Source organism: Gadus morhua, chromosome 5 (assembly GCF_902167405.1).
Source record: "Gadus morhua chromosome 5, gadMor3.0, whole genome shotgun sequence".
Classification (NCBI taxonomy): Eukaryota; Metazoa; Chordata; class Actinopteri; order Gadiformes; family Gadidae; genus Gadus; species Gadus morhua.
Window position 1 is genome coordinate 5,755,020 of NC_044052.1, and position 26,730 is coordinate 5,781,749.

Sequence of the window (26,730 nt, forward strand, 5' to 3'; positions counted from 1 at the left end):
TATCATAATGTCTGAAAAGTGGATTTGAATGAAGTGTTATTCTCCCTCCCGTCCCAGAGAAAGGCAAGACTCTGACGGCCAAATGAAGGAACTTCAGGACCAGTTGGAAGCAGAGCAGTATTTTTCGGTGAGTTTAGTAGTTTATAGCAAATTACATTGCATTTTTTTATTATATTGAATACATATTCATATATAATAGCTTAGAAAATACAAATGTATATATATTTTTATATATGATATATCTGACATTTTTTTAATACTTTAATACTTTTATTTAATACAAATAAATATATCCTATTAAATACATTTTGTTTATATCTTTTTCATTCATAAGAATAAGTGCCTTGCGGGGAATGACTGAATGTTGATGCTGGATTTTGTTTTTTTGAACGCAGACGCTGTATAAGACGCAGGTGCGTGAGCTGAAGGAGGAGTGTGAGGACAGGAACAAACTCTCCAAAGACTCCCAGCAGTCCCTGCAGGACCTGCAGGAGGAGAGGTGGGCAACGAGCACACACGTACACACTGCATCTGCTGTTAAAGGGTTACTGTAAATACTGTAAGGAAGAACCAAACACAGGGAACAAAGTGGATGGATGTAGTCCATTTAGTTTATACTTTTCTCTCTATCTTACCTTCACCATGTATTTTTTTAATCAAATTCACTTTCTTCCATTTGATTCTTTCTTAATAAAATTCTCTGTCGTAATCTTTATTTTTGCACACTCTTTTCAATCCATCCCCTTATCTTTAACTCTTTTGAATTCACACTTGACAGCCCCCCTCTCAGTATGGTTAAACCTTCTTGGAGAGGGGGTTAGCGGCGCTGTTTTATGAGTTATTATGTCAGTGTAATCCGTCAGGAATGTTATAGCCGCCTGATTGGCGACCAGTCTGTGAGAACAGAGCATTGGCTCATTTCTGACCAATCAGGACATCTGTTCCGTGGTACAGGTGCATGAAATGCTAAATCTCTCTCTCCACCCCCCCCCCCCTTCACACAGGGACTCCCTGGCTGCCCAGCTGGAGATCACGCTGACCAAGGCGGACTCTGAGCAGCTGGCGCGCTCCATCGCCGAGGAGCAGTACTCGGACCTGGAGAAGGAGAAGATCATGAAGGAGCTGGAGCTCAAGGAGATGATGGCCCGCCATCGCCAGGAGCTGGGGGAGAAGGACGTCACCATCGGCTCGGTGAGTGGGCCCCAGTGGCCGCCTGTCTCTCCCCCCGCTCGGCCTCGTGTCTCCACACCCACTCTGGGTCAAACGTTTACATTTAGGGCGTTTTGCAGACGCTTTTATCAAAGTACATTTGTCCGACGAAAGTGAAACAATATGTCGCTGTCGGTACAGTAAGGATGTTCATAGATCCAAGTGTCAAGCACTAACAATCGCTAGGTTAACCCATTCCCTGTAAACATCAAAGATATCCAGGATGAGATACTACACAACTAACTAAGTACTATTACTAAGTACGACATACCTTTCTCTTCAGGACCACCCACAACATTTGACAAATCATCCTCCGCCATTTTCCACTCTCTGCCGCTCTCTTAATGTGTTGCCTATTGTTATGGTGTTGTTTATTTTTTCCCTTTTGTTTGATTGTCTGTACTGTCTGTATGTATTCCTTTCTTATTTGTAAAGCGTCTTTGAGTATTTAGAAAAGCGCTATAAAAAACGGATCAATTATTATTATTATTATTATACAAGAAGTGTGTACATTAAGTGCCAGGACGTACAACATATGCACAATAAGTGGGACGGGTTGGCTGTGCAGAATCTAGGTGAACTCTGAACAAAACCGTTGTGTATTGAGTGACTGCAAACGGGAAAAAGGCGTGCCCTGTCAAATCTCATCATGAGTGCTTTTTAATGCAATTTGATGGTTAGATTGATGTGGAGCCTTCCGAAATATGAGTTACAGAGTGCTCTGTGTCGATCGCATTGCGTTGTGCTTTATATCGCTGAAACACTGCAGACAGCAGCACTCAGAGGATGTACTTTAAACACGACCGACCTTTTGTGTGTGTGTGTGTGTGTGTGTGTGTGTGTGTTGTCGTTTTCTAAGATGAGGGATGAGTGTTTTAATGATGAAACATTGACGTCTCTCTCACTGTTTGGTCAATAGAACTGACACACCTTTAAGTCATTGTAGGTGGCCGCCATTAATGTTAAAAAATGGTTGGCAATGTTTAGCAAAGATGATGAAACACGGTTGTGACAACATTTCTGTCCCCCACAAACACCAACAAACACACACAGCTGGAAGAGGCCAACCGCACGCTCACCAACGACGTGGCTAACCTAGCCTATGAGAAGGAGGAGCTAAACAACAAGCTGAAGGACATGATGGAAGGTGAGTGTTTCCCACTACTGCCTGCCATCAACAACACTGCTATACATCCACCTCAAGCCCAAAGCACAGAGCCGCCTGGAGAGATGCCAAATAATGCTTTAGAAATGTTGTGTCCAAAAAAACGAAGCAAGGGACAAATACAGCCACTTATACTTTGCTCCGTTAAAACAATTGTTGCTGTGTTTGTTTTTTGGCTCAACTTTTGTGTTTTTAACCGCGATCGTGCGTTGCCACCCGCAGACGGCGAGAAGATCAGGAACTGGGAGCAGCAGATCAGCCAGGTGAAGCAGACCTTCGAGAAGCAGCTGTGGTCGGAGAGGACGCTCAAAACCCAGGTGAGGAGCGCAGTCTATGGGCGGACACGTTTGATGCATGGATGGTGTCTCGCACCACTATTATGGGCATTTAGCAGACGCTTTTATCCAAAGCGACTTACATCGGTTAATACACACAATGACACACCGACGGCAGAGTCACGGCAGAGACAGCCAGCTCGTCAGGAACAGTTAGGGTCAGGGTTAAGTGTCTTGCTCAGAGACACATCAACACTCATCTAGGAGGAGCTGGGGATCGAACTAGCAACCTTTCGGTTACAAGACAACTGCTCTACCTCCTGAGCTAAGGCGCCCTATACTGAAATACAATGTGTGATGCTACTTGATGGATGAGATAACCCCTACAACTCCTCCTGATATCAGTCAAGGCGGTATGAACTGTGACAATCAATGCTTAGGAATGAAATACCCCCAAAATATAGCCCATCATAGACATTGCATCGGGGTCCATTTGAAACATGCACAACTCCTACTAAACGTTGTATGTTCCCGGCAGGCCGTCAACAAGCTGGCGGAGATCATGAACAGGAAGGAGTTGCGCGGCGCGGGCAGTCGCCGCGGCAACGACACGGAGCTGCGGCGCAAGGAGAAGGAGAACCGGAAGCTGCAGCTGGAGCTGCGGTCGGAGAAGGAGAAGCTCAACAGCACCATCATCAAGTACCAGCGCGAGATCAACGACGCCCAGGCGGTCAGTGCGGCACTGGGGGGCTGTTTAGAGTGTTAAGGGTTTATAAAGGGGCCCCCAAATGAGAAAGCTAGTGGCACTAGTGCCATCAGTAGAAAATGATGGTATAATATTTACATTTTGGGAATTCAACAGACAACTTAAATGACTTTATCCAAAGCAACTTACAATAAGTAAAGTTCTCAGAAGAAGAGACACAACATGTGTCTGTTGGTACAATAGGGATGTTAATACAAACAAGTGCCAAGCACTAACAATTGCTAGGTTAAACCATTCCCTGTATACAACAGAGATAGCTAGGATAAGATACTTCACGATGCTAAGTACTATTTTTAAGTGCCAGCCTTGCCATTCTCGAGCCCAGCGTCTTGATATGTTGATAAATACAAGGTTCCTCAACGCTCTTCCCCCCCCCTGTCCTGATCTGCAGCAAATGGCGGATGAGAACCAGATGCGCATTGAGCTGCAGATGGCCCTGGACAGCAAGGACAGCGACATCGAGCAGCTGAGGAACACGCTGCAGACCCTGAGCGTGCAGTCCATGGACACGGCCAGCGTGTGCAGCGGGCCCGAGATGGACACCGACGACGCCTACACAGGTACACGAGGACCCCCCCAGTGGGGGCCGGAGTGCGTTCTGTACCTAAATGAACAAAGTGTGCATATTGTTGTTACTTAAAGCTAGGGTAGGCCGTTATGAGAAACCAGTCCAAAGCCGTTCGATTTTGAAACATCCCACCGCTCACTTTACGGCGCCCTACAAAGCCACTCCGCCGAAGCCACTCCCCCAAAGCCACTCCCCCCAAGCCACTCCCCCCAAGCCACTCCCCCCAAGCCACTCCCCCGAAGCCACTCCCCCCAAGCCACTCCCCCCAAGCCACTCCCCCGAAGTCACTCCCCCGAAGCCACTTCCCAAGCCACTCCCCCCAAGCCACTCCCCCCAAGCCACTCCCCCAAAGCCACTCCCCAAGCCACTCCCCCAAAACGAATGAGACGATGGCTATAGGTCTGCCTACCATTGTTGAAGACTTCCGTCATGCGAGAAGAGTGCACGCAGGTAGGGTAGACAGGCATAGGTTACGCCATCCAATATTTTAATCCCAATCAAATTATAATTATTGTCTTATTACAGGCCTGTGAGAGCGAGGGATACATGATTCATTTAATTTGCCAGCTTTTAAGTATTTTATATTTTCTTGTCCTTCATATAAAGTATATATATTTTTTGAATTACAAAAATTCAAAATATATTATAATCTACCTCTATGTCCATCCGTCTATATCTCTTTAGTCCACCAATCATTAAACACATTTTGCTACGCTATAAACCCTAAATGTTCAGTAGGTCAACAGAGTATGTTAAACAACACATAAACCTTGTTAAAAGCCCCCACCAACAATTTAGTGTTTACCCTGATCCGCAAAGTAAATATCAGAGTGAACGTCCGCTACGTAATGGTGAACGTAGCCCATGCTCACAGGGGAAGGTAAATTGTAAAATTGACCGCACTTTAAACTTTGTGTACTCTCCATGTAAACAGCCAGAGGCATTACACGAGAGAATATTCCTCCTTTTAGGTCAGAGTTGTTCATGAATTGCAGGCGAGGGCAGATCACAACCTACATGGCTCAGTATGACCATATTCCATAAAAATAAAAAGATTTTCATATTCATGATTTCTGTACAAATGTTTGTGTTGTTCCCTTGTCTTCTTAGAAACTAGGCTGGAGGGCTGGCTTTCGCTCCCTGTCCGCAATAACACAAAGAAGTTTGGATGGGTGAAGAAGGTGGGAGAAATTAAACAGTCCGCAACGCCAAGTTGCGGCGCCAAAATATCAACATTGAACATAGACGCAATAAAAACCTCCCAGAGTCCTGATGTGTTTGGATTCTGTCGTTTTCACAGTATGTCATCGTCAGCAGCAAGAAGATTCTGTTCTACAACAACGAACAGGACAAGGAGCAGTCTATACCGTACATGGTTCTGGATATAGAGTGAGTACAGCATCAAAACTGCCCACTTAGAATTTATTTTTTCACAAAGCTGTCCCTGCTGTCAGATTTAATAAGTGCGAAAAATCAACCCTGAAATGGGCGAGATCCGATTATATATTTTTGGGAAAAACGTTCCAAAAAACGTTTTGGGGCATTCCTGTGGTGATGTGCGGAATAACACGGTGTTCTGTGTGTGATTGCAGTGTGAATTACATGATGAAGTCCTTTCTCCTTCTCGCAGCAAACTCTTCCACGTGAGGCCTGTCACTCAAACAGATGTGTACCGTGCTGATGCCAAAGAAATCCCAAGGATATTCCAGGTCATTTTCTACACAATATTTCCCAGAATAACGATTGAACTTGTGCACATGTGATGTGTTGGATTTCAGCTGCAGCAGCCAATATGCCATTAGTCTTTAGGATATTGTTATTTTGTTATTCAAGGGGCAGAATAGTCTAGCCATAGCTAGGGTGTTCTGGGTTTGATACCCAATGCCCTTGGCCTAAACATCCGTGGGAAAGATGCCTAACCACTACTTGGCCGGTAAAGATCTCTTGCTTTTCCTCTCTCGCTCTCTCACTGAATACACCACAATGCTCCTTCCAACTCGTCACTTGCACCTGATCAGTAGTGGAACCAAAGTCGTGATTACTAGTTGAGAGGAACGGATTTGACAAGGCCCCTTTTGACGCATTCAAAAACCAGACAAAAGACAACTGGCAGGCAAACGTTGTGTGGGAACATGATCCTCACCTCGATGACGTCTCCTCCAACCGATGCCCAAGTCAATTTTAGCAGAGACGCCGATTGCCACCGTTGTAGGAATCACTGACTCTCTCGCTCTCGCTCTCGCTCTCTCTCGCTCTCTCTTTCTTTCTCTCTCTTTCTTTCTTTCTTTCTTTCTTTCTTTTCCCCCCCTTCTCCACGGCAGATCCTGTACGCCAACGAGGGCGAGAGCAAGAAGGAGCCGGAGGTGGAGCCGCTGCCCATCGGGGAGAAGTCCAGCTACATCTGCCACAAGGGCCACGAGTTCATCCCCACGCTCTACCACTTCCCCACCAACTGCGAGGCGTGCACCAAGCCGCTGTGGAACATGTTCAAGCCGCCGCCCGCGCTCGAGTGCCGCCGCTGCCACATCAAGTGCCACAAGGACCACATGGACCGGAAGGAGGAGGTCATCGCCCCGTGCCGAGGTGAGGGGAGGCCCGGCCGCGCCCGTCTCTTTAGCGGGATGGTTCCTTTGTGTCTTTTTGTTGGGGTTGCTGTGGATTCACAATGTCGCAATATTCACAGGGATCAATATAGCTACACACTTATGCGTTAAATATACCGTTTTAAACAGTTTAGTGGAGGGGTCATAATGAGGTATATATTGAGATGTAAAGTATGGTATCAGACTTTAACTGGTTTTCGATTCTAGGATGTTTCAAAGTGTTTGGGTCATTTTAAGGGGATATCTTTTAATTAATTTAGAAAGAAAAAAATACTGGTTGTCACGATAAGTCAGTATTAACAATACCATCTAAAGTGGATAAACCACTATATTTAATCATAGGCTCAGCTCTATATTTTTCTCCCATTTCTGGCGTCACCCGTGTTGCGCTTTCTTCAACGTTGCTTGGAAATTAAATGACTTTCTTTAGAGCTTTGAGTCCTGCGCCGACGACGGCGTGTTTACTGGAGACCAGCCAACACGTATAGAGGAATGTAAAGTCGTGGGCTGTGTATTCTTATGCTCGTTTCCACGTTACGGTTCAGCCCTGTGGCGCAAGGTTCGCGTCTCCTCTTGACATGTCTGTAAACACATTCCGTTGGCCACGTCCCAAGCGCGTTGGGGTGTTTCTTCTTCCAACCTTGATGCATATCTGGGAGATGTTCCTTATTAGGAACCTTCCTTGTGAAAAGAGTCATGGAATAGAGGCAACCTCTGGAGGCTCATGACCTTATGGCACGCCTTATGTAATGGTAGACGAGGTCGTCTTAAACCATTTAGGCCCTTTCCCTCATCTGAAAGGAATTATACAATGTTTGATAGAAATGTGAATTAATGTTTGCCGAAACTTCAGATTCATTTGTAATGTGAATAAATCTAGTTTGAAAAAATTCTAGAATATTACCTGAACCCCCTTCTAAACATGCCACATTTCCTGGAGTGAAATTGGATGTTTGTGATCATCCCACTCTACCTATCGTCGGGACGCAACCATTATGTAACACGACTAACATATCATCCCACAGTGGCCACTGGTTCCGTCAAAGGAACCATAACATGAATCTACACAATCTACACCCAAAGTGACGATCCAAACGGGTCCACCATGGTTTCAACCTCTAACCTCGTCTTCCCCTTCCCTCAGTCAACTACGACGTGTCGACGGCCAAGAACCTGCTGCTGCTGGCCATCTCCCAGGAGGAGCAGCAGAAGTGGGTGAGCCGGCTGGTCAAGAAGATCCCCAAGAAGCCCCCGGCCACGGAGCACTTTGCCCGCTCGTCCCCGCGCGCCTCCATGAAGGTTCAGCCCAGCCAGTCCATGAGGAGGCCCAGTCGGCAGCTGCCCCCCGGCAAGAGCAGGTGAGCGGGAACAACCCGGGAACCCTTTGTTTGGATACTCTGTTGTGTCCGGCCATCGCACGATGCACTAAGCCGTAGGGGGTCTGTTCCCCGCGCGACCGACGGGCGATAAGTTGACCTGTACCTCGACTGATGGCCGATAAGTTGACCTGTGGCCCTCGACTGATGGGCGATAAGTTGACCTGTAACTCGACCAATGGGCGATAAGTTAACCTGTACCTCGACTGATGGGCGATGAGTTGACCTGTACCTCCTGAGACACGGGCGGCTTAGTGTTGACCTTTGGGTGGACTGTGTGTATTAGCCACATGCGTTGGTCCGTGAGCGCGTCTCTGCGTGGCTGGTGGATTTACGCGTACTTGCTGAGGCAGAAGTCTCATTGAAGCTTCACCCTGACGCTATTCCTTGTCCCACCAAACCCCAACTCGTTCCATTGATTATTGACTAACTGCTGATAAACACTCAGAGACACCAGCATCTGTCTGGCTACTTCCATATATGTTAGTGAGTGGCTGATGCTTTGCCAGGTGATGCTACTTGCCATACTTTGCTACCTGTCATGGTCCGGTACTCATGTTGATAATGATGACTGTTTCTGGTTCTAAAGGATGCACGATCACACAAATAGTCACTGTTTCACCCTTCCAAAATAAATGTTATACGATCATTTGAGAGGGAAATTGTAACCAGTATGTTGGCACTTTCAAAGTCAAATGAAAATTAAATGATCCCAATGGGGGAGATTAGGATGCAGCCAGTATTAACAAGCACACCATCAACAAGACACCGACTAAGATAACAGTTAGTGATGGAAACACCATCAAAACACAAATGACAGAGACCAGTACATAAGAATACATAAGATACAGTGCAAGATTGCTACATAGGTAGGCCAAGATAAGCAGTCGTCCAGGGGAACAGTGTGCAGAAGAGACATAAAGTGCAATAGTGTAAAGTGCAATAGTGACATAACGTGTGCAAATTCATCATGTTAATGGCAGTACAGACAAAGGAAAGTTTGTATTGTTTAGTCCTGTTAGTGTGGACTCTGAATCTCCTACTGTGACTGAATCATCAGCAGGGTTTCTATATTTATATATGTTTACATATATTTTCTTTATAGGTCACACATAGGGTTGACGTGTCATACGTGAATGGCTGTGGCCTGTGTGTTTGATATGCAAAGCAGAAACTCTTAACTTCCAGGTTACTGGATGTGGGTCTCCAGGACTGGCACTGGCACCTGGATGATATCGATGATGACTTTTCATCTATTCGTTTCTGATGAGCCCGTAGGGTAACCATGACAACCGGTGTGCAGTGTGTTATTGTTTTTTTCTGCTGTGCAGTGCAGTGTGTGAACGGATCGCTAAGCAACCAAATGTGTCTTGTGCAGAGCATACTTTCAATGAGGGGATCGAGTTACTAATGGCAGAATATAATGATTGAACACCTTTTGGCTTTCATTTTGAAGAGCTGTGTCTTGGATATGGAGGAAAGCCATAAGGCTCAGGTGGAGATCTAGTTTGCCTGATTGTTAATGATGGTTCATCTAATTGGGATGGAACTTGAAAGCTATTAGTTTCAGTTTATAAATCGATAATCCTAACCTTGAAATGTAACTCCCATGTCCATCATTGTTGCGTCAATAGGACAATGTCTAAAAGGATTCTGTGCGCAAAGACTATAACTTGTCTTACTGTCGCCATCTTATGGTGGAATGATGTATTACTCAGGATGTCTTCTACCTCTTTCATGGAGAGAAAAAAAGAGCATAAATCAGTGCAGATTTCAATATTTACTGTCTGCTTTGTGCAAAAGTTACATTTGAATCATTTTGATTGCGTTTCTGGAACTTTTTTTAACTCCAAGAAAGTACAGTATCCAAAAGTGATGGACCACTTTGTCATGTATTTAGGATGCAACTTTTGTCCTGGTCATTTATAGTTGGTACGGTTGAAGACTACAGGATGGTATTGTTTAACCCATAGGATGTGGAACTGTTAAACTCACTACATGCATTACTGTCTTTAGGAGTCATTAATGTGAAATAAAACGGCCATCATCTTTGTGTTGCAGCATAACTGTCAGTATGTGGACAAATTCTACTATAAGCTTTTAATAATATTACTCCCATGTCACATGTATAGATTGCAGAAACAATCTAAGGAGGAAAATGTGCAGGTTTTCTGAAAAATACCTTTCTGCTTAATGAAACTAATGTTCTGGCACTCATTTGTTGGTTTGTACATTATTCCCTATTTACAACTATGCAGTCAGCATAATTGTCTCTTCTCTTGTGAGACACTGATCTCAGACTGACTTATTCTGCCCTATTGTGATCCTGCCTGTCATGGTACTTTCATTTACCGTCGCTCACTTTATCTTGCTTTCTCTTCTTTCCAGTTAACCTCGTTGATGGAAATGTGGGTGCAGTTTCCCCCCCACCCCCCACCCTACTCTCCCTCGGGACCGATTCAGCGTCCCCACGTTCACGTCACGCGCTGATCTGAACCCCGACCAACCTGCCAAAGGTATCCCTCACTGTCTATCCCTAGATGAAGTTCTTTCCTGGTCGCCGCGGCGATGCGGGGAACACAACCGTCACTCTCCTCCATCAGGACCATTTCGGGAGTCTCGCTCGGGGAACTCTGAAAGCTTTGTTTTATTTGTTTTATTTAGTTTTCTACACACTTCCAGAAGGGATCCCTGGGTCTTGACTGATGGCCAGTTCTGGGGGAGAGGAGGCTATTGCTGGGGTTGGGGTGGGGTCGGAGGGTAGGAGTGTTCCTTGAAGAAGGGTGCTGATAGGCCTTGGCTTACCTCAACACAGCACCACCACGTCCATGCAAGGATTACAATTGCAATGGCTGAACTCGGACGCATGACCAACAAAAAGAAAAACTGTTGTTGTTTTTTTTCCATTGTTTAATGGGTCCCATGGTGAACACTACAGTAAAAGGGCAAAAAAGAATCACATGACTTATGATTAAGTAAAAAAAAAAGAAAAGCTGGATTTCTTCAACCGTGCTGTTGTATACATGTGTACAAACCCTTATATACCTTCCACCTGCAAAGTTCTTCGTGCTTCTTCCCCTGCCGTGGGTTTGAGCGACGGCGTCGTGGAGAAGGCACTCGCCTCAACGGCAAGGGGCCGACGAACATTAAGGAGGTATCAAAGGAGCAGTTTCACATGTGACGCCCACCGCTTCTTTACGGTAGCCGGCTCATCGGGTGGGCGTGTGTGTGCGTGTGTGTGTGTGTGTGTGTGTGTGTGTGTGTGTGTGTGTGCCTACGCTACAAACCACAGCCAAGGGGGCGGCTTGAATTAACACGATTCCATGAACTTCACCTCACGGACCGCCCCACACGAAAGGTAAAAGAGGTCATTTTGGATGTTCCTAATTCCTAATGATCGTTGCCTGGCTTTTTTTTTTAAGTAGTTTTCAATGTGCACATTGTGCACAGCATAGGACTCTACCTTAATCATAATCTACTTGAATGGTTTCTCAGTTTCTCCTCATCTAAGTGCAGCCCTCTACATTCCAGCTTTCTGAAATGAAATGAACCAATTTTTTTTTTTTCCCCTTTCTATTTTGATTCCCTGGAACAAGATAACGCCACAAAATCGTATGAACCGAACAGCACTATAGATTTCAATAGTATATTTTTTTTCCTAAAAAAAAATAAACGTTTGTCCTGATATTTTTGTATTAAAAGTAACCAAACTCTTTAGTGTGGACACGTTTTGGTGTGTGTGTGTGTGGCTCACCTAGTAGGGGGAGAGCAACTTGTGTTTTTTTGTGTGAAGTGCTCCTCCTTAACCAAGCAGCATGTTTTATACATATAAATATACACAGTATATATATATATTTTACGTGACATAAAACGCACATTGTATATTATTTATACTGGCTTGTCCACTTTGTATTTAAGGGCGTTTACATCCAGATTGCATGTTTGCTACCGAACTTCTCCACATAAATAACCACTTTATCAATAAAGACATGGATGTGACTTCTGTCTGGAATTATTGTGTGGTTCAAGTAAAAATAATGTACACCAGTGAACACCAAACAAGCCGAAAGGCAACATTAAATATCAATATTCTAGTCTGGTTTATTGTTGGTCTGTTTTATTGAAATATCATTTATGGAATAAAAACATGGCTCAAAAATACAGTACATCTGCATCACCTGAAGATGTAATATTTGGTCACAGCACCTCTTAATATTGCATTTCTCAAATCTCTTGTTTGAAGGTTCCGTGTGTGGATATAATACTTGTACTACGAAATACTAAAGAGAGAAATGTTTGTATTGTAGGATACATTCATGTTCCACCAGTCGTTTTGGTAACAGTGGAAGACAAGGATACAATACAGGTCTCAGGCATGGACAACCTGGTCGGCTTCAGGGAAGTATCAACTTCAAAAGTTGATACTTTTAAGTTGATACTTAAAAGTATACCCCCACCCCCCCCTAGTCTTCCTTCTTAGTGCTGCTGCTACTATTACTGCCGTCCTTTTTCCTGTAGTGGAGCACCGTGGCCAGCACCCATATATTCAGCAGCCCCATGACCACGAAGCGCACCAACACTGTAACAAAAGGTTCAATAAGGGCGTCATACATAGTGAAACCTGCACTGTGCTTTCCCATTAGCGGCTTCTAGTGGCTTAAGTTAGAACTGCAGTAAAAGATCGATAGAGGGGGCGAAAGTGGCCTAGAATTGTTTCGGCGTCAATACTTTCGGGACTCATTATGTTATGTTTGAATATTGTACACACAAGTCTCAACCTCAGCAATGGAAAAGCATATCTATTATAGCAACTGTTTTTAGTGGTGATACTAATCTTTTTGAATGATAGTTCTCACAGATGTGTACTATTCAAGCAGATCTTACCCTGCGTATCCCCAGTGGTCATGACAGTGGTGTAGATCCTCGCTGAAACAAGACGCAACCATTTCATGTTAAAATATGATCAAATACTTGTTGAAATGTGTGAGAGATTGATTTTGTTAGTACGTCTATACGTAGCAATAAAGCATCTCACAATCATGTATTCCCTCCATTCTTGGGACTAGTAAAGTCAAAGTCAAATGTATTTCTACAGCACAGTATCAGACACAGTGGTTATTCAAAGTGCTTTGAAAAAAAAAAAAAAAAAGAACGAAATATAAATATAGATAATTATTCAAGTAACAACAAAATAAAACAAAACAAAAACAAGATTAATTGAAAGCAAGAGAACTATTTTAACTAATACTTTATTACAAAACGTCTACAGTGTGTAATTTGAGTTGACTTGCTGTTAACCCCATAAGGGCAACCTTTATTAACACACAAACGGCTCAATTAATCAATACAAATAAGGACAATGGCGGTCTCGATAAAACCATAACCCTGTCTTCTGGGTTCACTAAAACTTCCCATACTGATATCATTTGTTTATCTTTTCTCAACAGTACAATGCATGGTAACTGCAGCAATGCATGTACATGTGACTCATCAACTGGCACGCTTGGTTTGGGTTGAGTTGTGTTGTGTTGTATTGCAAGAACACTCACTCAGAGTTGTGTAGATGGCCAGGGACCAAGACAGGGCGCTGACCTGGTTGGAGTCCTTAGTTCTCCATAAGCACTGCAGCTGGGCAAACTTACTGCCTGCACTGATGAATGTGCACAGACTCTGACAGACAGACACAGAGCTTGTGAGTTTGTTGGACCAAGTTGTTATAAGCTGTCAGTCAGTGGGGAACAATCTAATGAGAAACATGCATTTCAAAATGAATGCTGATATAACACTATAGTCCAAATAAAAAAAATTGGACTGGAAATTTCTTGCATTTCTTGCCCTTTCACAACTTAGAAACACAAGGAAATGTCGTAAGAATATATCAGGTGTACTGAACGCCACCCCATATGCCGAGGTATCTGTGCGGCCTTACAATATTAATTGATTAACATAGTCAAACACATTTTGTTTAACAGATTAGTTGAAATTTTTGTTTTTTTAATAGTGGATATTTAAAAAAAGAATGGAGAAAATGTATGCATTACATCGAGGGCCTGAAGCCACAATTCGATTCTTACCATGGCTAAGTCTATGATCCACTTCTGCACAGTGATGAGCTTCCAGCCCACGATGAACCTGAGCAGCACGTTAAGGTAAGGTACCAGATACGTGCCGTCACACGAAGAACAACATTCATATCCAACTCATCTGCAGGCATTGACTTCTTTCCCACAGAATACACAGTCCCTAATGTGTGCGTGTAATGTGTTATTTATGTTTGTGGTGACGTAGTCAAATTTAAAATAAAATGTGAAAGGATACACGAATGCATAGCCAAAACTCTGTCGCAGATCGCCGTTGTAGTGAAGAATCAACAGAAGGAGCATGGCATCTAGAGGATTGGGAGAGACGATGAGGTGTTAAGGCCACCCTAGCACAGTAAACAGTAATGCAGGATCAGAATGTAAAGCATAGGGGTTTACATTTAAACTAAGTAAACTATGTGGACAAGCAAATTAAAACATTTACAAAGACACAAAAAGCCAGGCTAGAACAGGATTCCTCATCCGTGACTTTCCCCTTGGGGATGACTTAAGTACCTATCTGTTACTAACTTATTAAATTTCTAGAAGTTCAAAATTGAAGTTCAAGACAAGACTAGGCTTGACGACGATCAAATTATCATAATTGATATGTAAATGCCTGAAACTAATACATTTGAACTCACCTTGGGCAATGAGGATCGGGTATTCGAGATACGTTGGTGGTGGGTAATCGTAGTACATCTGGTACGCGACGAAAACAAGGTACCTGTATGATGAGTAGAGACACGTTACTGATTAAAATGAGATATGGTGTGGGACAAAGGTGTGCTAACGAAAAGAAGCAACATAAGTTTAAACTGCCATGCCCGCAATGCAAGTGAGGTGGATTATGAATTGCATTTATGGTCCATTGGGGTTCAACTGAATCACAAATTGGGAATGAGTAGACTAAGAAACATGATTGACAAAGACAACACACATGCAAATCAGGTTCTTTGGTTAGAGAAACTGGTTACCATGCAGATAGTTGGACCTTGAGTAAATTGTTTTCCTCCTAAATGTCCTTCACATTCAAATAAATTAAAAAACGTGGAGACATATGCACAATGCTTCACAAGGCAAACAACTGTTATGTAGGCTGTAATCCATTCGAGCATGCGCCCTGGTCACTTTTAGTAGGTCATGGCTCACCAACATAGAAGAGGCTGCTGCCAGGCACAAAGAGGAGACAAGACACTGGTCAATTATGTAGGCACAAAGCCGCCTATAAGACTCAGCTCGCTTCAATATTTTGAAATTGACTACTCCAACATCGCACTCTTCAAGAAAGGGACAAACTACCCCCTGAGTGAAAGTGAAACCTTATGGATGGACACATTGTTCACATTGTCAACCAGAACCGACACACGGGTTAATTGATGGAGGGACGGTGAAAACAGAATTCCACGAGTTGTAAACTGCTCGGACCACAATCGACAAGCAATGGCCGCACAGCCAGCTAAGCACAGATGCCTGCAGGAAAACATATCAAGTTTTTTTTTTTAAATGCAGCTTCCTGTTTCTTGCATAACCCAAACGCGTGTTCCTAGGTCTTGGCAAAGCAAATGTCTTTTTTAAATTCATAGGGTAAATAAACCACCATTGGTGATCTTTGAGAAAGTGTCCCTCGGTCCATCCCTGCCCTCCCTCCAAGTACCACCGTTGTGGGATAACTTCATGGGAATCAACGCTAAAACATTACCTTCATTACGTTGTGCACATCATAACAACAAAAAGACAAAGAATTACGTAGTTTGATCAGATACAATCACACGTTTACCCTATCAACTCGAGGAGAAGGCTGTTGAGGCTGACTCCTTTGGTTGATTTGGCCCGCATCAATAGGAAAATCTGCGGGAATTTCAGCACCATACAGACGAATAACGTGGTGAAGTTGGCAATGTGCAGTAATTCATGCGATTCCATTGTGCACGGACGTAGGCGGACAGAACCCGACACAAAAGTGAAGTAGATGTTGATCAGAAGACGGACTCAATGCGTCGATGCGGAGAGGCGACGCGCCCAGATGTTGCTGCGGTGCCCCCGGCTCTAGCGCTCTATTGCTTGCTAAAACAGTAATTCAAATTCACTTCCGCACACATCCACTGTCAGACCGTGGAAGTTTTGCTGCAGCCCTGGTTTTCTATTGGAATTCTGGCACCATCTGCTGGATTCAATAAGTTATAATATTGTAGAAAAGTTCATTTCAATAATTCCATTTTAAAAGTGGATCTCATATATTATGTCGATTCATTACACCCCAACTGAGATATTTCCAGCATTTATTTGTTAAGGACTTGGCACCTGCCCACACTGCCAAAAGTACCAATACCTCGTTTAATGACCAAGGGATTAGTGTGCTTGATTGGCCAGCAAACTTGGCTGACCTGAAGAACCCCATAGATAATGTATGGGGTATTGTCAAGAGGAAGATGAGAGTGGTTTTACTGGTCTTTTAACATTTTAAAATTTTCTGAGATTTTGGGAGGAATTTGGGGTTTTCATGAGCTATAAGCCATCATCAAGATCAAAACAAATAAAGACCTGAAATATTTCACTTTGGGTGCAATCGATATAATATGAGTCTTACTTTTAAATTGAATGATGGAAATAAAACAACTTCTCCACAATATTCAAGTTTATTGAGATTCTTTCTTACATATTCAAAAATAGGCTGCAGCAATGAAATAATTCAGCGTTATATTTTGATGTGATACAGCGCTGTTTATTTAATGTGAACAACGTTAAATGTATAGCTAACTGGGCAGAAACTCCGGGTCTGGTTTGGACCGACGGCTGCAGCTCAGGAGCATCAGTCTGTCCAGCCTCATCACCTCCCGGCCCAGCGGGGTGTCAATCCTGCTGCCCAGCATCCGGTTGGTGGTGTGGGGGACTTTGTCCGAGAACGGAGACATATTAATGGGGACAGGCTCCTCTACCCTCGGCCGCCCCTGAAACATGGGGGAGAACCGGGGAGAGATTGGTCAGATCCTTGATTAGATAAGGGATAGGAAAGATAGGAAATGAGAGTGACACAGACTGACTGACTGCTCAACAATAGGTCAATCTAGATCTATATTTCTATATTACTAGTTCTATGGTAATCACTGAAGTCATGGCATGTCTATTGGATGTAGGCTACAGGAGTTCCTTCATTTCTATAATTCATATTGCATATCATAGACCAGGCCTATTCAACTAGCGGCCCGTGGGCCAAATGCGGCCCCTCTTAGTTTTTTTCTGGCCCGCAAGAGGTTGCATGCAAAAAATAAATAAAATAAAGGAGAAACATAGTTGCATGCAAATCAGGTTTCTGTGTGTAGCCGGTGATACTAGCCAGTATCAGTACCCCACAATCAGGAACTGGCATCACTTATTCTGACAAAGTTTGGCTCAACTGATATGTGTGAGTCTAGCTTTTCTCATATGAATGCCATCAGAACAAGGGCACGTTGCTCCATGACCTATGAGAAGCTGCATGAGTGTCTCAGGATGAGCCAAACTAGGCAAACAAGGCAGTGCAATCTTTCTCACTGACTCACTGGCTCAAAATGTCTCATATGTACAGTAGTTCTGTTTTGTGATGATTCAAACAACATTGTTGAATTCTAAATACGTGTGCAAAATATGTGAGAACAAAATCTTTTATAATGATACGATTAAAAGTGAAGAAGGAAGGAATGCGTCTGACAAGTTTATTCCATGTAGTAGCACTATATATATTAAGTTAACACTACATTAAGTACGATTTATTTGTAGCAATTCATTCACATAGTTTTACTCGGTGTGGCCCCTGAACCCCCAGTGGTTTTCCTTTTCGGCCCACTTGTTAAGGAGGTTGAATAGCCCTGTCATAGACCCTGGCCCATAGACAATATTTATATTGAAACATGCCTCTTAACCCTTACCAATTGATCATAGTTCTTGAGAAAGCTCCAATTCTTCTCCCTGCGAATAACAACAAAAATTATAGATAAGATTAAATTAGATTCAATTTTATTGTCATTGTGCAGAGTAGGCCTACGGAGTAGGCCTACCAGTACAGAGACAACGAAATGTAGTCGGATAACTAAACAGAAGTGCAAATGAGCAATTAAGGTGCAGTTTGAACATGAAATGTCGTATAGTCCAACATAATAATTATACAATTATTACAGCATAGCGACCACACTTGATTCTTAATAGTCTCAAACACTCCTATTTACCATTTACGGACTGCACTCATTTCCGATTGCACGCATTCTCGCCATATTTGGTCTTGTATAAGAGGGTCACTTTTGGATGGATGTTCCACTGAAGGGCCATCTTCTTTACTGTTGTTTTTCGGTGCTTTGCGCACCAAACCTAAATGTTTGGTAGCATTGGGAATGCCCCCAATTGGTCGATCTGGTAACCGGTAACCAACAGAAGACACACGTCGCAAATCGTTAAGTTCCATTTTTTTGTACAATATGCAAATGGTAACGCGTAATATTTCTGACCGTAGAATGCCTACGTTAATTATCACCTACTACTTCAGCAAGTGAAATCCGCCTCTGAAATCACTGCTTGTCCACATGCACTGTTTTTTTGTTCCTGTTTTGTTTAGATCTCCCCTGGAAACAGAGCTGTGACGAAGGAAGCTCAATGACCCTTGTTTTTTTAAGTGCCATTCATTGACTTTTTCCCTCCACCGTTTTATAGCTTTTGCATTTGCCTTCTGTTAAAGAAGACTTGTATTTTAAAGCAAATGATATATTTTTATTAGCTTGAGGATCGGATAGTTGTTGTTGTTGAATGCAACACAATCGCGGTCCATCTGCTCATTTTTATTCCAATCGCAATTAATATCTGTACCTTTTATTTTGAAGCCCAAAACACTTTTTATACTTTTGTTTTGATAATAACGTTTCAAACCGGAAGTTGCTATACGTCACGACAACAACAAACTTGACAGCTGCGATGGTATTTTCCCGGCAAATTACTTCATGATTGAAGTGTTTTGGAAGGAATAGAGAGGTCGAGGTAATGACACATTTTGTTATTCGTATTTAACAATGTATATGACATAAGGAGTGTTTGTAAAGCACATCGTTGGAGGCTTTGACTGCAGAACAGTAGGCTTGGCCCATCATATGCAGGCTTACCACGTAGATCTGCTAGCTTCCTCCTGCTAATTTATACCATACGTATTACGATTGAATTAAGTTCTAAACAACCTGACGTTGAGACATTTCTTGGTGCTTGAAGCCCTATTCGACCAGTCACCAATAAAGTGAATACAATACTATGTACCAATGTAGACAACCCACCAGCCTAGATGTTACTCCTAAAGCTACTATCAGCTCGTCTGTCTAAGCAGAACCCAGCAACACACTTAACGTTACCGCTCATTATTCATGATTGGGTTTGATTAAACATTCCATTCATCTTTTGGCATTCTGAGAATAAGATGCTTTATGGTGGGGGAGAGGGGGAGTCTGTTAGCTGTTCTTGCAAGCAACTGGTCAATGTTTGGCTCCATCAAAACAAGGTAGCTCTATCGAGGAACACTGGCTTAGAAGTCCCGCCTTTGACATAGATATATGTCTAATTGACCCCGACATTATTTTTTATGACTACATAGGCATATGAAATGTCACTGCAAATAATCAGAACTGCAGTGACATGTTGTCATTGGATATGGCCACTCAAACTAATCCATCAATGTATTGATGCCTCCTAATTGGAATAGTCAGGTTATGGTTAGTGAACGGGATGATTGTGGAAATTCTGGGCAGACAAACAAGAAGGTGCTTATTGATACTAGGACAATACTCTTCCATCTTTTATCTTGGTATAGTCTTGTCAAAGCTGGTCAGTGACCTTATTAGAGAGGCATAGGATTCCATGAACTTACTTTCCCCATCCAAGAGCAGGGGCAAGGTGTTCAGGCACCGTTTTATCCACTGAGGGCTGAATATGCCTTTTCCTTACACATTAAGAGAGCCAGAGCAGATGGTGGGCGTGGGGAAATTGAGCCCATAAGTCAGGGATTCGGTTTCTTGTCCAGACAGCCGAAGTTAAGATGTCACTTTAATGATGACACTGCATTCACAACCCTGCAAAGCCTCCCATGCGTGCTATTCCACCTTGCTGCCACCGTTGCACAATGTTTGTGTACACTCTCACCCCACAGCAACATTCTCTGCATAGCGAGCCTTGTTGTGGCCAAGCAGACTTTAACTGGTGTCGGGTGGGTGAGTGGACGGCAGCAAACATATTTGGCAATCAAGAGTGACATTGTAGCCGACTGGTGTCAGAAGCTCAAATACCCTCTTTCAGAGACCGCAGGCTGTAAATAGCCACTAAACTTTGGAGCCAGAAGATCATCTCAGAGCCCACACAGAGACAGGCTGCTGTGTGTATGTGTGGGGTATAGGGATTGGAAAGGGCTGACCTGTCTGTGGCCAGTAGTCACCCAGTCTCTGGTCCTAGCAGGGTTGTTTTTAGTCTTAGCTGGACTTGGGGGACTTGTGGAGATGAACCAGGACGAGGCTTATGGAGAGTCCAACAGTGAGTGAGTGACTGACTGAGAAGCTGCAAGGGCTAGGTGGTGATAGGATCAGACTGTGTGGTTGCTATTCTCTCTCTCTCTCTCTCTCTCTCTCTCTCTCTCTCTCTCTCTCTCTCTCTCTCTCTCTCTCTCTCTCTCTCTCTCTCTCTCTCTCTCTCTCTCTCTCTCTCTCTCTCTCTCTCTCTCTCTCTCTCTCTCTCTCTCTCTCTCTCTCTCATATATATATCATGTTTGCTGTTGTTTTACATCGGATTGTCACCAATATACCTCTTGTGAAGTTATTTTTTGAAAAGCTTTACAATGTTTGCTGTAGTTTGTATACTGTGCACATGTGAATGGACTGTGTTTCAATAAGGCATGGAAGATAATAAGGAAGGCTATAGAATGCCCTAGCATGTTCCTAGCAAACATAATTAGTTCCCTCTCATTGTTAACAACTTGAAAGGTGACGGTACTCATAACGTCATGTAGCTGCTTCACCAAATGAATGCTAGCTACCATACATTGAAACGGGACAAATGTGCTATGCCATGGTCTTCTCTGAAGTAAAGCTCTGTCTTAATCTAGGTCCAGGTTTAATTTCCGAATCAATACCATGGCCTTCTATTTCCCTACAATTTCTGTCAATATGACCACAAAAAGACCCAACGAAATATAATTATCTAACATGATTCTCGTGATCTCCTAGCACTATATCTCAAGTAATGGTGGTCTTCAGAGACAGGGCTCACATACGGCGGCAGGGCACCTGAAAGCCTCCAGCTCCGTGGCTGTGCCGCCGCATTACGCAGTGCTGCCGGTGTCTTTCGCTGGGATTAAGACCTACTTTTTCCCCTCTCAAAATAGCCCAGCTGTTCTGATACCATTAATTCATGTTTTTTTTCCCCTCTCCCTGCGCGGCCTCAGGCCCCCAGGGGGAGATGACTAAGGAGGATGTCCCCGAGCCTCTGGAAGGACGGGACTCTGTCCTTGGCCATCACGCACGCCTGTCTGCCCATCTGCAGAACAGTGGCCCGCAACAGGCCGTCATCCACCAGGTGGCCTCCGCACCCATGCCCAGCGACTGTGGTGAGTCTCCTTGACACGCACACACGCTGACACGTACACACACACACACAGTCACACACATACACATAACGCACACACACACACAACGCACAGACTCACACACACATATACACACACGCACACACACACGCTGCATATATTGGCGTGTATGATGAATGACACCCTGTGGGGTGTTCTCTTGCGCTGGGCGCTGCTTTGGTGGGGCCACAGCTCATCTGCCTGAGTGTAGTTTGAGTCCAAGCACTTAGGGAGAGAGTTTCTCAAACGTACGATCGGTTTTACATGGTGCATCATTAGGGGTAAAATGACTTTGCAAGGGTCGAACCCTTTTGATCATCTCCAAAAAAAAATATCTATGAGTGATGAGATCATTACATTTATCCATTGTCCATTTATTGCCCACAAAATGCAGTTTCCCCCCCGCCTCTAAAAATGAGAGCAATAGTTTCATTGTTATTCACTGGCGCCCTGCCAACCCCCTAATACTGCATCCAATAAAACCTTTGGATTCATAACAACGGACACAAAATAAATGTTTCAGTATAGGTTGTTGTGAGAGGACGTATAGAGGCTGGAAATCCTACTACATTTAATAGGCTCAGCCTTTAAACGGTCATAAAAACCACATGTTTAGAAACAATTGGAAGCCAGGAGATGTCCCCCCCCCCACAGCCACACCGGGACGTGCTGCACCAACCCAATCCCTGCTGTCTCCCTCTCTCTCCCCCTCTCAGAGTTCTCCTTCTTCGACCCCAGCGACCATCAGTGCAGGGAGATTCTGCTGGACCCCAACACGACCGTACCGGAACTCTTTGCAGTCCTCCGACAATGGGTACCCCAAGTCCAGAAGAACGTCGACCTCATCGGCAGTGAGGTGAACACCGCCACCCCGTGCATACATTCCTGCTCCCGAACGCTCCTGTCTTTTGCCCCTTTCCCACCGACAGTACCAGCTCAACTCGCCGCGCCTTAGCGTGGCACCACTTGGTTTGGTTCCAATCAAGTCGTGTTTCCATCTAGAAAGCACCTCTTCAACGGGGGCGGGTCGTCATAGCACGCATGAGCGAAACTGCGACACATACGCGACCACGCGACACATCAACAGGCAGGGTTAGGCACAGGAGCGTCTGCACCTCTGTCACGGTCCACGGCGTGTTCTTGCACGCTGATACTGCCATATTCAATAATCAATCACTATTTTTGACTGAACGCAGATGCTAGTATTTAAAGATGCTAGATGTCAGGCTCCGACGTCGCTCTCATCATTATTCGTCCGGTGGCGACACCAGCAGCCTGTTTACGTCACACAAAAGTATCCGATCAGCTCTCTTGGAATTTCGACGGAGGTGAGACCAAAAAGTACCAGGTACCACGTTTTGCCGATGAAAACGCAAAAAAAGGCGGGTTCGAGTCGAGGCGAGTTCGGTACTGTCGGTGGGAAAGGGGCATTTGTGTCCCATGGCACTATAGGGCACAATGCTTATTTCTAGTCCTCCACTCCCAAGTCATAAAAGAACATAGGAGCTCACCAACAGCATCGCAGACTAGTAAACAATACACCTGTGCAGGCTTAAGGCTTTATCTGCGTCATGGGATGTTCAGAAATATAGTACAACTAAAAGTCCAACTTCATTATATGAATCAATTTCAACACACAGTGCTACAAGGCATGTTGCTCTATTATTTATGGTACCAAGTAAGTTCGACGAATAAGTCATGCCCTACTACCAGAACATAACAGCCAAAGTTTGTCCCGACACTGGCGGTGTTAAAAGTAAAGTTTAATGCGTTTCAACCCAGCACACTGTTTAGGGCCGGCATCTGCATTGCAGTGAAATGCTGCAGTCAAACAAAGCACCTGTCTCCTTCAGACTTTACCCAACGTCTTCCCTTCTGGGGGGAACTAAACCATGTCCTTTTATCCCCCGTTCTTCGCTTTGCATGCGTTGCGGAACCACAGATTCTGAAGCGAGGCTGCGGAGTGAACGACCGCGACGGCCTGACCGATATGAGTCTGTTGCACTACTGCTGCAAGGCCGGAGCCCCGGGCATCGGTAGGTAGGCCGATAGGCTGTTGTACATGCACGGGTTTGACCTCACGTCAAAGGACTTTTGATGTTTAGTTGTTTGTATTTAAACTTTATTGAAAGTTCATGTTCCATTTTCATGTGCATTTCGGTGCATTTATATGCATTACTTAATAATTATTGAAATATTAGTATGTTTGAGAGTTGTTACCCCTTTGTGTGTTATTTGAAGGCAATGACATCTGAACCCCAGAACAGGGCTACGGTATAATAGTAAAAACCTATCATGAAAGTGATACCTCTGTTTGGGTTATGTGTCCGAGCTCAGCATTCACTCTAGCATGGCAGAGAGCTAGAGAGATGGAAGGGAACAAAAAAGAATCCAATCACTAGATGGGTCAAAGCAGATGCACATCTGTCCATCTCCCCCGCCCTACCCCACCCCACCCTCCCCATCACTCACACACGTCCTAATCCTCCTCCAGGCGACGCAGACACGGCCGCCAGCTTCGCCCGCCATCTGCTGGCCCTGGGCGGCCAACCAAACCTCCGCTCGCGCTGGACCAACATGCGGGCCCTGCACTACGCCGCTTACTTCGACGTGCCACAGCTCATCAGGGTGGTGCTGCAGGCCTCCCAGCCCGGGGGTAGGAGCCTGGGGAGCCTGGGGAGACGGGGGAGGCTGGGGAGGCTGGGGGGGGTTGTGTCTGGTGGTGCCAGCATGGGACTGAAGAGCTTCTGTTCTCCAACCGTCAAGCACCAGTGACTCAAATATAATAACAACAAGGGTTTTTATACTAATTGGGAGATTTACTTTACTTTCTTATATTATCTTATTAATGATGAAATGTGTTCTCATTATTATTGTTACAATGATAAATTGTATTTGCCTGATGATTTTAACAACACGTTTAGAGGAAAAAAAATCCTACCTTTGATATGTAAATTCAGCTTTACATTCAACAGTTTAACACCTTAATACAATCCGTCAGCCTGACGGCTGACAGCAACAGCCGGGGCAAATGTGCAGCGTAGAGTCTGCTAATGGAGTGCGATTAGCGTGGAGAGACGTGTAGCAGCCCACGGTTGAGTTAGGTCCACGTCAGCGATCCGTCAACACTGGCGTGCACGCAGTGCACGGTGAACCTCCCGTTCCAAAGCGCTGGGTGTTTTTTTTTTGTATCTTCTCTAACGTCACCTGTAGGAGGGGAATGAGCGCAGCTCTCATGGACGTCGCTCGGTGATTGACTCGTGGCTTTAAGATTCTCTGCAGCCACCTGCCACTGTCCGCGGTTCACTTAGCGACATGCTCAGGCGTCAGGCGCCACTTCTTCCCCGAGGTGCGTTTGGGGGGACGGGGGTGTTGGGTATAATTGAGACTCATGGAAATGAGGTAGAAATCGGTGACACGTGCGTTAAATAGGTGTGACCGGTGGGGGATTGGGGGGGGGGGGGGGGGGCGGGGAGATGATTGAGAGCTCATCCTTTCTCGGTCACACGTAGTATGAGGCTGATATACAGCGATAAGTTTTAAGCGCTTTATGCAAAGTTGATTCCCTGTGCTGACTTTCCGGGGTGAGGTGCAGGATAAGCAGGAGAGGGGGAAGTGGGATAACGCGGCAGGTTTCGGTGGCTGTCTGTCAGAGGGGGGGGGGGGGGGGACTCGGGTGAGCTGTACGGCTGCATATCATCAAGCAGGATGGCACAGAGACGTTGTGCATAAGGAGGGTTTTGTGTTTTTGTGGAAGAAGATTTACTCTTTGTGTGTGATGCCAATTTGCTGCAGGGTTTGAAAATCCCATCTTAGGATGTGTTGCGACCAGGTCCAAGTCAGGTGACGTAGCAAAGTGGAAGCCAAACAGATTCCCATTGTGCAGTGCACTGTGACCATGTGTCCACCAAAAGGTGTGGAAGTAGGCAAGGCAAGGCAACTTTATTTGTATAGCACTTTTCATACACAAGGCAGACTCAAAGTGCTTCACGTGTAAACATTGTCATACAATAAAATAAAATGATATATAAGTAAAAGAAAACATATGCAAAGAAATGAGTAAAATAGAAAGTGCAATGTATTCAAGATCAGATCAACAGTCTCTCTGGTTACAGTGTTTGATAAAACCATAGAACGTATTCCTATCTCATGCTTATCTAATGTTTCTTTCTTTCTATATCTATAGACGTGGACGCGACTTGCAGTGACTTTGACTTTGGGACGGCTCTACATATCGCTGCATCCAATCTATGCACCTCGGCTGTTAGATGCCTCTTGGACTTGGGAGCAAACCCTGCTTTCAAAGTATGACATGCACGCTCGCACACACGCACACGCACGTGAGCACGCACACACACACACACACACACACACACACACACACACACACACACACACACACACACACACACACACACACACACACACACACACACACACACACACACACACACACATACACACGTAGTCACTTAAACAACCCACACACGCACGTACGCAAGCAGAGAAAATATATGAATTAGATTTCAGTCTGGTTACACTCTTCAAACTAAATTTAAAGCCATGGCCTGCTGTCAACCCACACAGAGAAAACCCCTTAACTATAATTAAATTCTCCATCGACCCTCTCGCAGATTGTTTGTCCCCGGGTTGTTATTTGTCAATTTTGTCAGTCAGGGAGTCCACCGCATGTATTACAGATCGCTCTTCTCGCCCACACTCCGAGCAAAGTGGAAAGAAGAAATATCCACAGTCCATTGGCCTCTCGAGGTCTTGGAACTTGCTCTGGACTTGGCAGCAATCAAATCTGTGATGCAGTTCCAAGCCCATAATTACAAAAGGGGAGAGCTTTGAGGACAAAACCACAAGAGGGGAACTTGTTACTTTCCTGTCGATGCCAATGATTTTTGTTTTGCTATTTTCGCAGTTCAACGGCTTGGTACCTCCCCGTGGTGGTAACACATGAGCTTGTCTGCTAGAAGCTGTATTCTGACATTGTGGGCCACATATACTGCATATTAACAAGACTTTAACAAGACTTCATATTAACAAGATTTCTAATGACAT

The 26,730-nt window shown here is 44.5% G+C and overlaps 4 protein-coding genes across 8 annotated transcripts in view; 2 read left to right on the top strand and 2 right to left on the bottom strand.

The window, feature by feature from the left end:
- Window positions 1-11,961, top strand: part of rock2a (rho-associated, coiled-coil containing protein kinase 2a) — a 36,855-nt gene extending 24,894 nt beyond the window's left edge. Inside the window, exons 20-32 of the mRNA XM_030357378.1 lie at window positions 58-127; window positions 396-499; window positions 1,005-1,191; window positions 2,263-2,356; window positions 2,597-2,691; window positions 3,188-3,379; window positions 3,807-3,975; window positions 5,094-5,164; window positions 5,284-5,372; window positions 5,614-5,692; window positions 6,305-6,566; window positions 7,731-7,944; window positions 10,351-11,961. Coding sequence (XP_030213238.1) covers window positions 58-127; window positions 396-499; window positions 1,005-1,191; window positions 2,263-2,356; window positions 2,597-2,691; window positions 3,188-3,379; window positions 3,807-3,975; window positions 5,094-5,164; window positions 5,284-5,372; window positions 5,614-5,692; window positions 6,305-6,566; window positions 7,731-7,944; window positions 10,351-10,354 — 1,630 coding nt within the window. The 3' untranslated portion in view covers window positions 10,355-11,961. The remainder of the gene's footprint in view (window positions 1-57; window positions 128-395; window positions 500-1,004; window positions 1,192-2,262; window positions 2,357-2,596; window positions 2,692-3,187; window positions 3,380-3,806; window positions 3,976-5,093; window positions 5,165-5,283; window positions 5,373-5,613; window positions 5,693-6,304; window positions 6,567-7,730; window positions 7,945-10,350) is intronic.
- An 86-nt stretch (window positions 11,962-12,047) lies between these two features.
- On the bottom strand, window positions 12,048-16,126 carry slc66a3 (solute carrier family 66 member 3). Its single transcript, XM_030357380.1, has 7 exons — window positions 15,823-16,126; window positions 14,687-14,769; window positions 14,281-14,350; window positions 14,037-14,094; window positions 13,512-13,632; window positions 12,847-12,888; window positions 12,048-12,541 (listed from the first exon to the last, which is right to left on the bottom strand). The coding sequence occupies exons 1-7, from the start codon at window positions 15,966-15,968 to the stop codon at window positions 12,426-12,428; spliced, it is 636 nt and encodes a 211-aa protein (XP_030213240.1). The 5' UTR covers window positions 15,969-16,126; the 3' UTR covers window positions 12,048-12,425.
- A 536-nt stretch (window positions 16,127-16,662) lies between these two features.
- On the bottom strand, window positions 16,663-18,658 carry cimip5 (ciliary microtubule inner protein 5). Of its 3 annotated transcripts, none has more exons than XM_030357386.1 (4): window positions 18,554-18,657; window positions 18,248-18,428; window positions 17,951-17,990; window positions 16,663-16,993 (listed from the first exon to the last, which is right to left on the bottom strand). In XM_030357386.1, exons 2-4 carry the CDS (start codon window positions 18,265-18,267, stop codon window positions 16,799-16,801), a joined length of 255 nt encoding a protein of 84 aa, XP_030213246.1. In that variant the 5' UTR covers window positions 18,268-18,428; window positions 18,554-18,657; the 3' UTR covers window positions 16,663-16,798. The 3 variants fall into 3 exon arrangements, with proteins under 3 accessions (XP_030213246.1, XP_030213245.1, XP_030213244.1); XM_030357385.1 differs by having other exon boundaries at window positions 18,550-18,657; XM_030357384.1 differs by having other exon boundaries at window positions 18,248-18,658.
- A 272-nt stretch (window positions 18,659-18,930) lies between these two features.
- LOC115544432 (CAP-Gly domain-containing linker protein 4) overlaps window positions 18,931-26,730 on the top strand; it is a 33,081-nt gene continuing 25,281 nt past the window's right edge. The window contains exons 1-6 of one of the 3 annotated variants that reach the window (XM_030357383.1): window positions 18,931-19,046; window positions 21,484-21,645; window positions 22,380-22,519; window positions 23,606-23,699; window positions 24,158-24,319; window positions 25,850-25,968. In XM_030357383.1, the coding sequence (XP_030213243.1) occupies window positions 21,498-21,645; window positions 22,380-22,519; window positions 23,606-23,699; window positions 24,158-24,319; window positions 25,850-25,968 (663 nt within the window). In that variant the 5' untranslated portion in view covers window positions 18,931-19,046; window positions 21,484-21,497. Of the gene's footprint in view, window positions 19,047-20,258; window positions 20,581-21,483; window positions 21,646-22,379; window positions 22,520-23,605; window positions 23,700-24,157; window positions 24,320-25,849; window positions 25,969-26,730 lie in introns of those variants that run through there. The other 2 variants (XM_030357382.1, XM_030357381.1) reach the window with 2 other exon arrangements.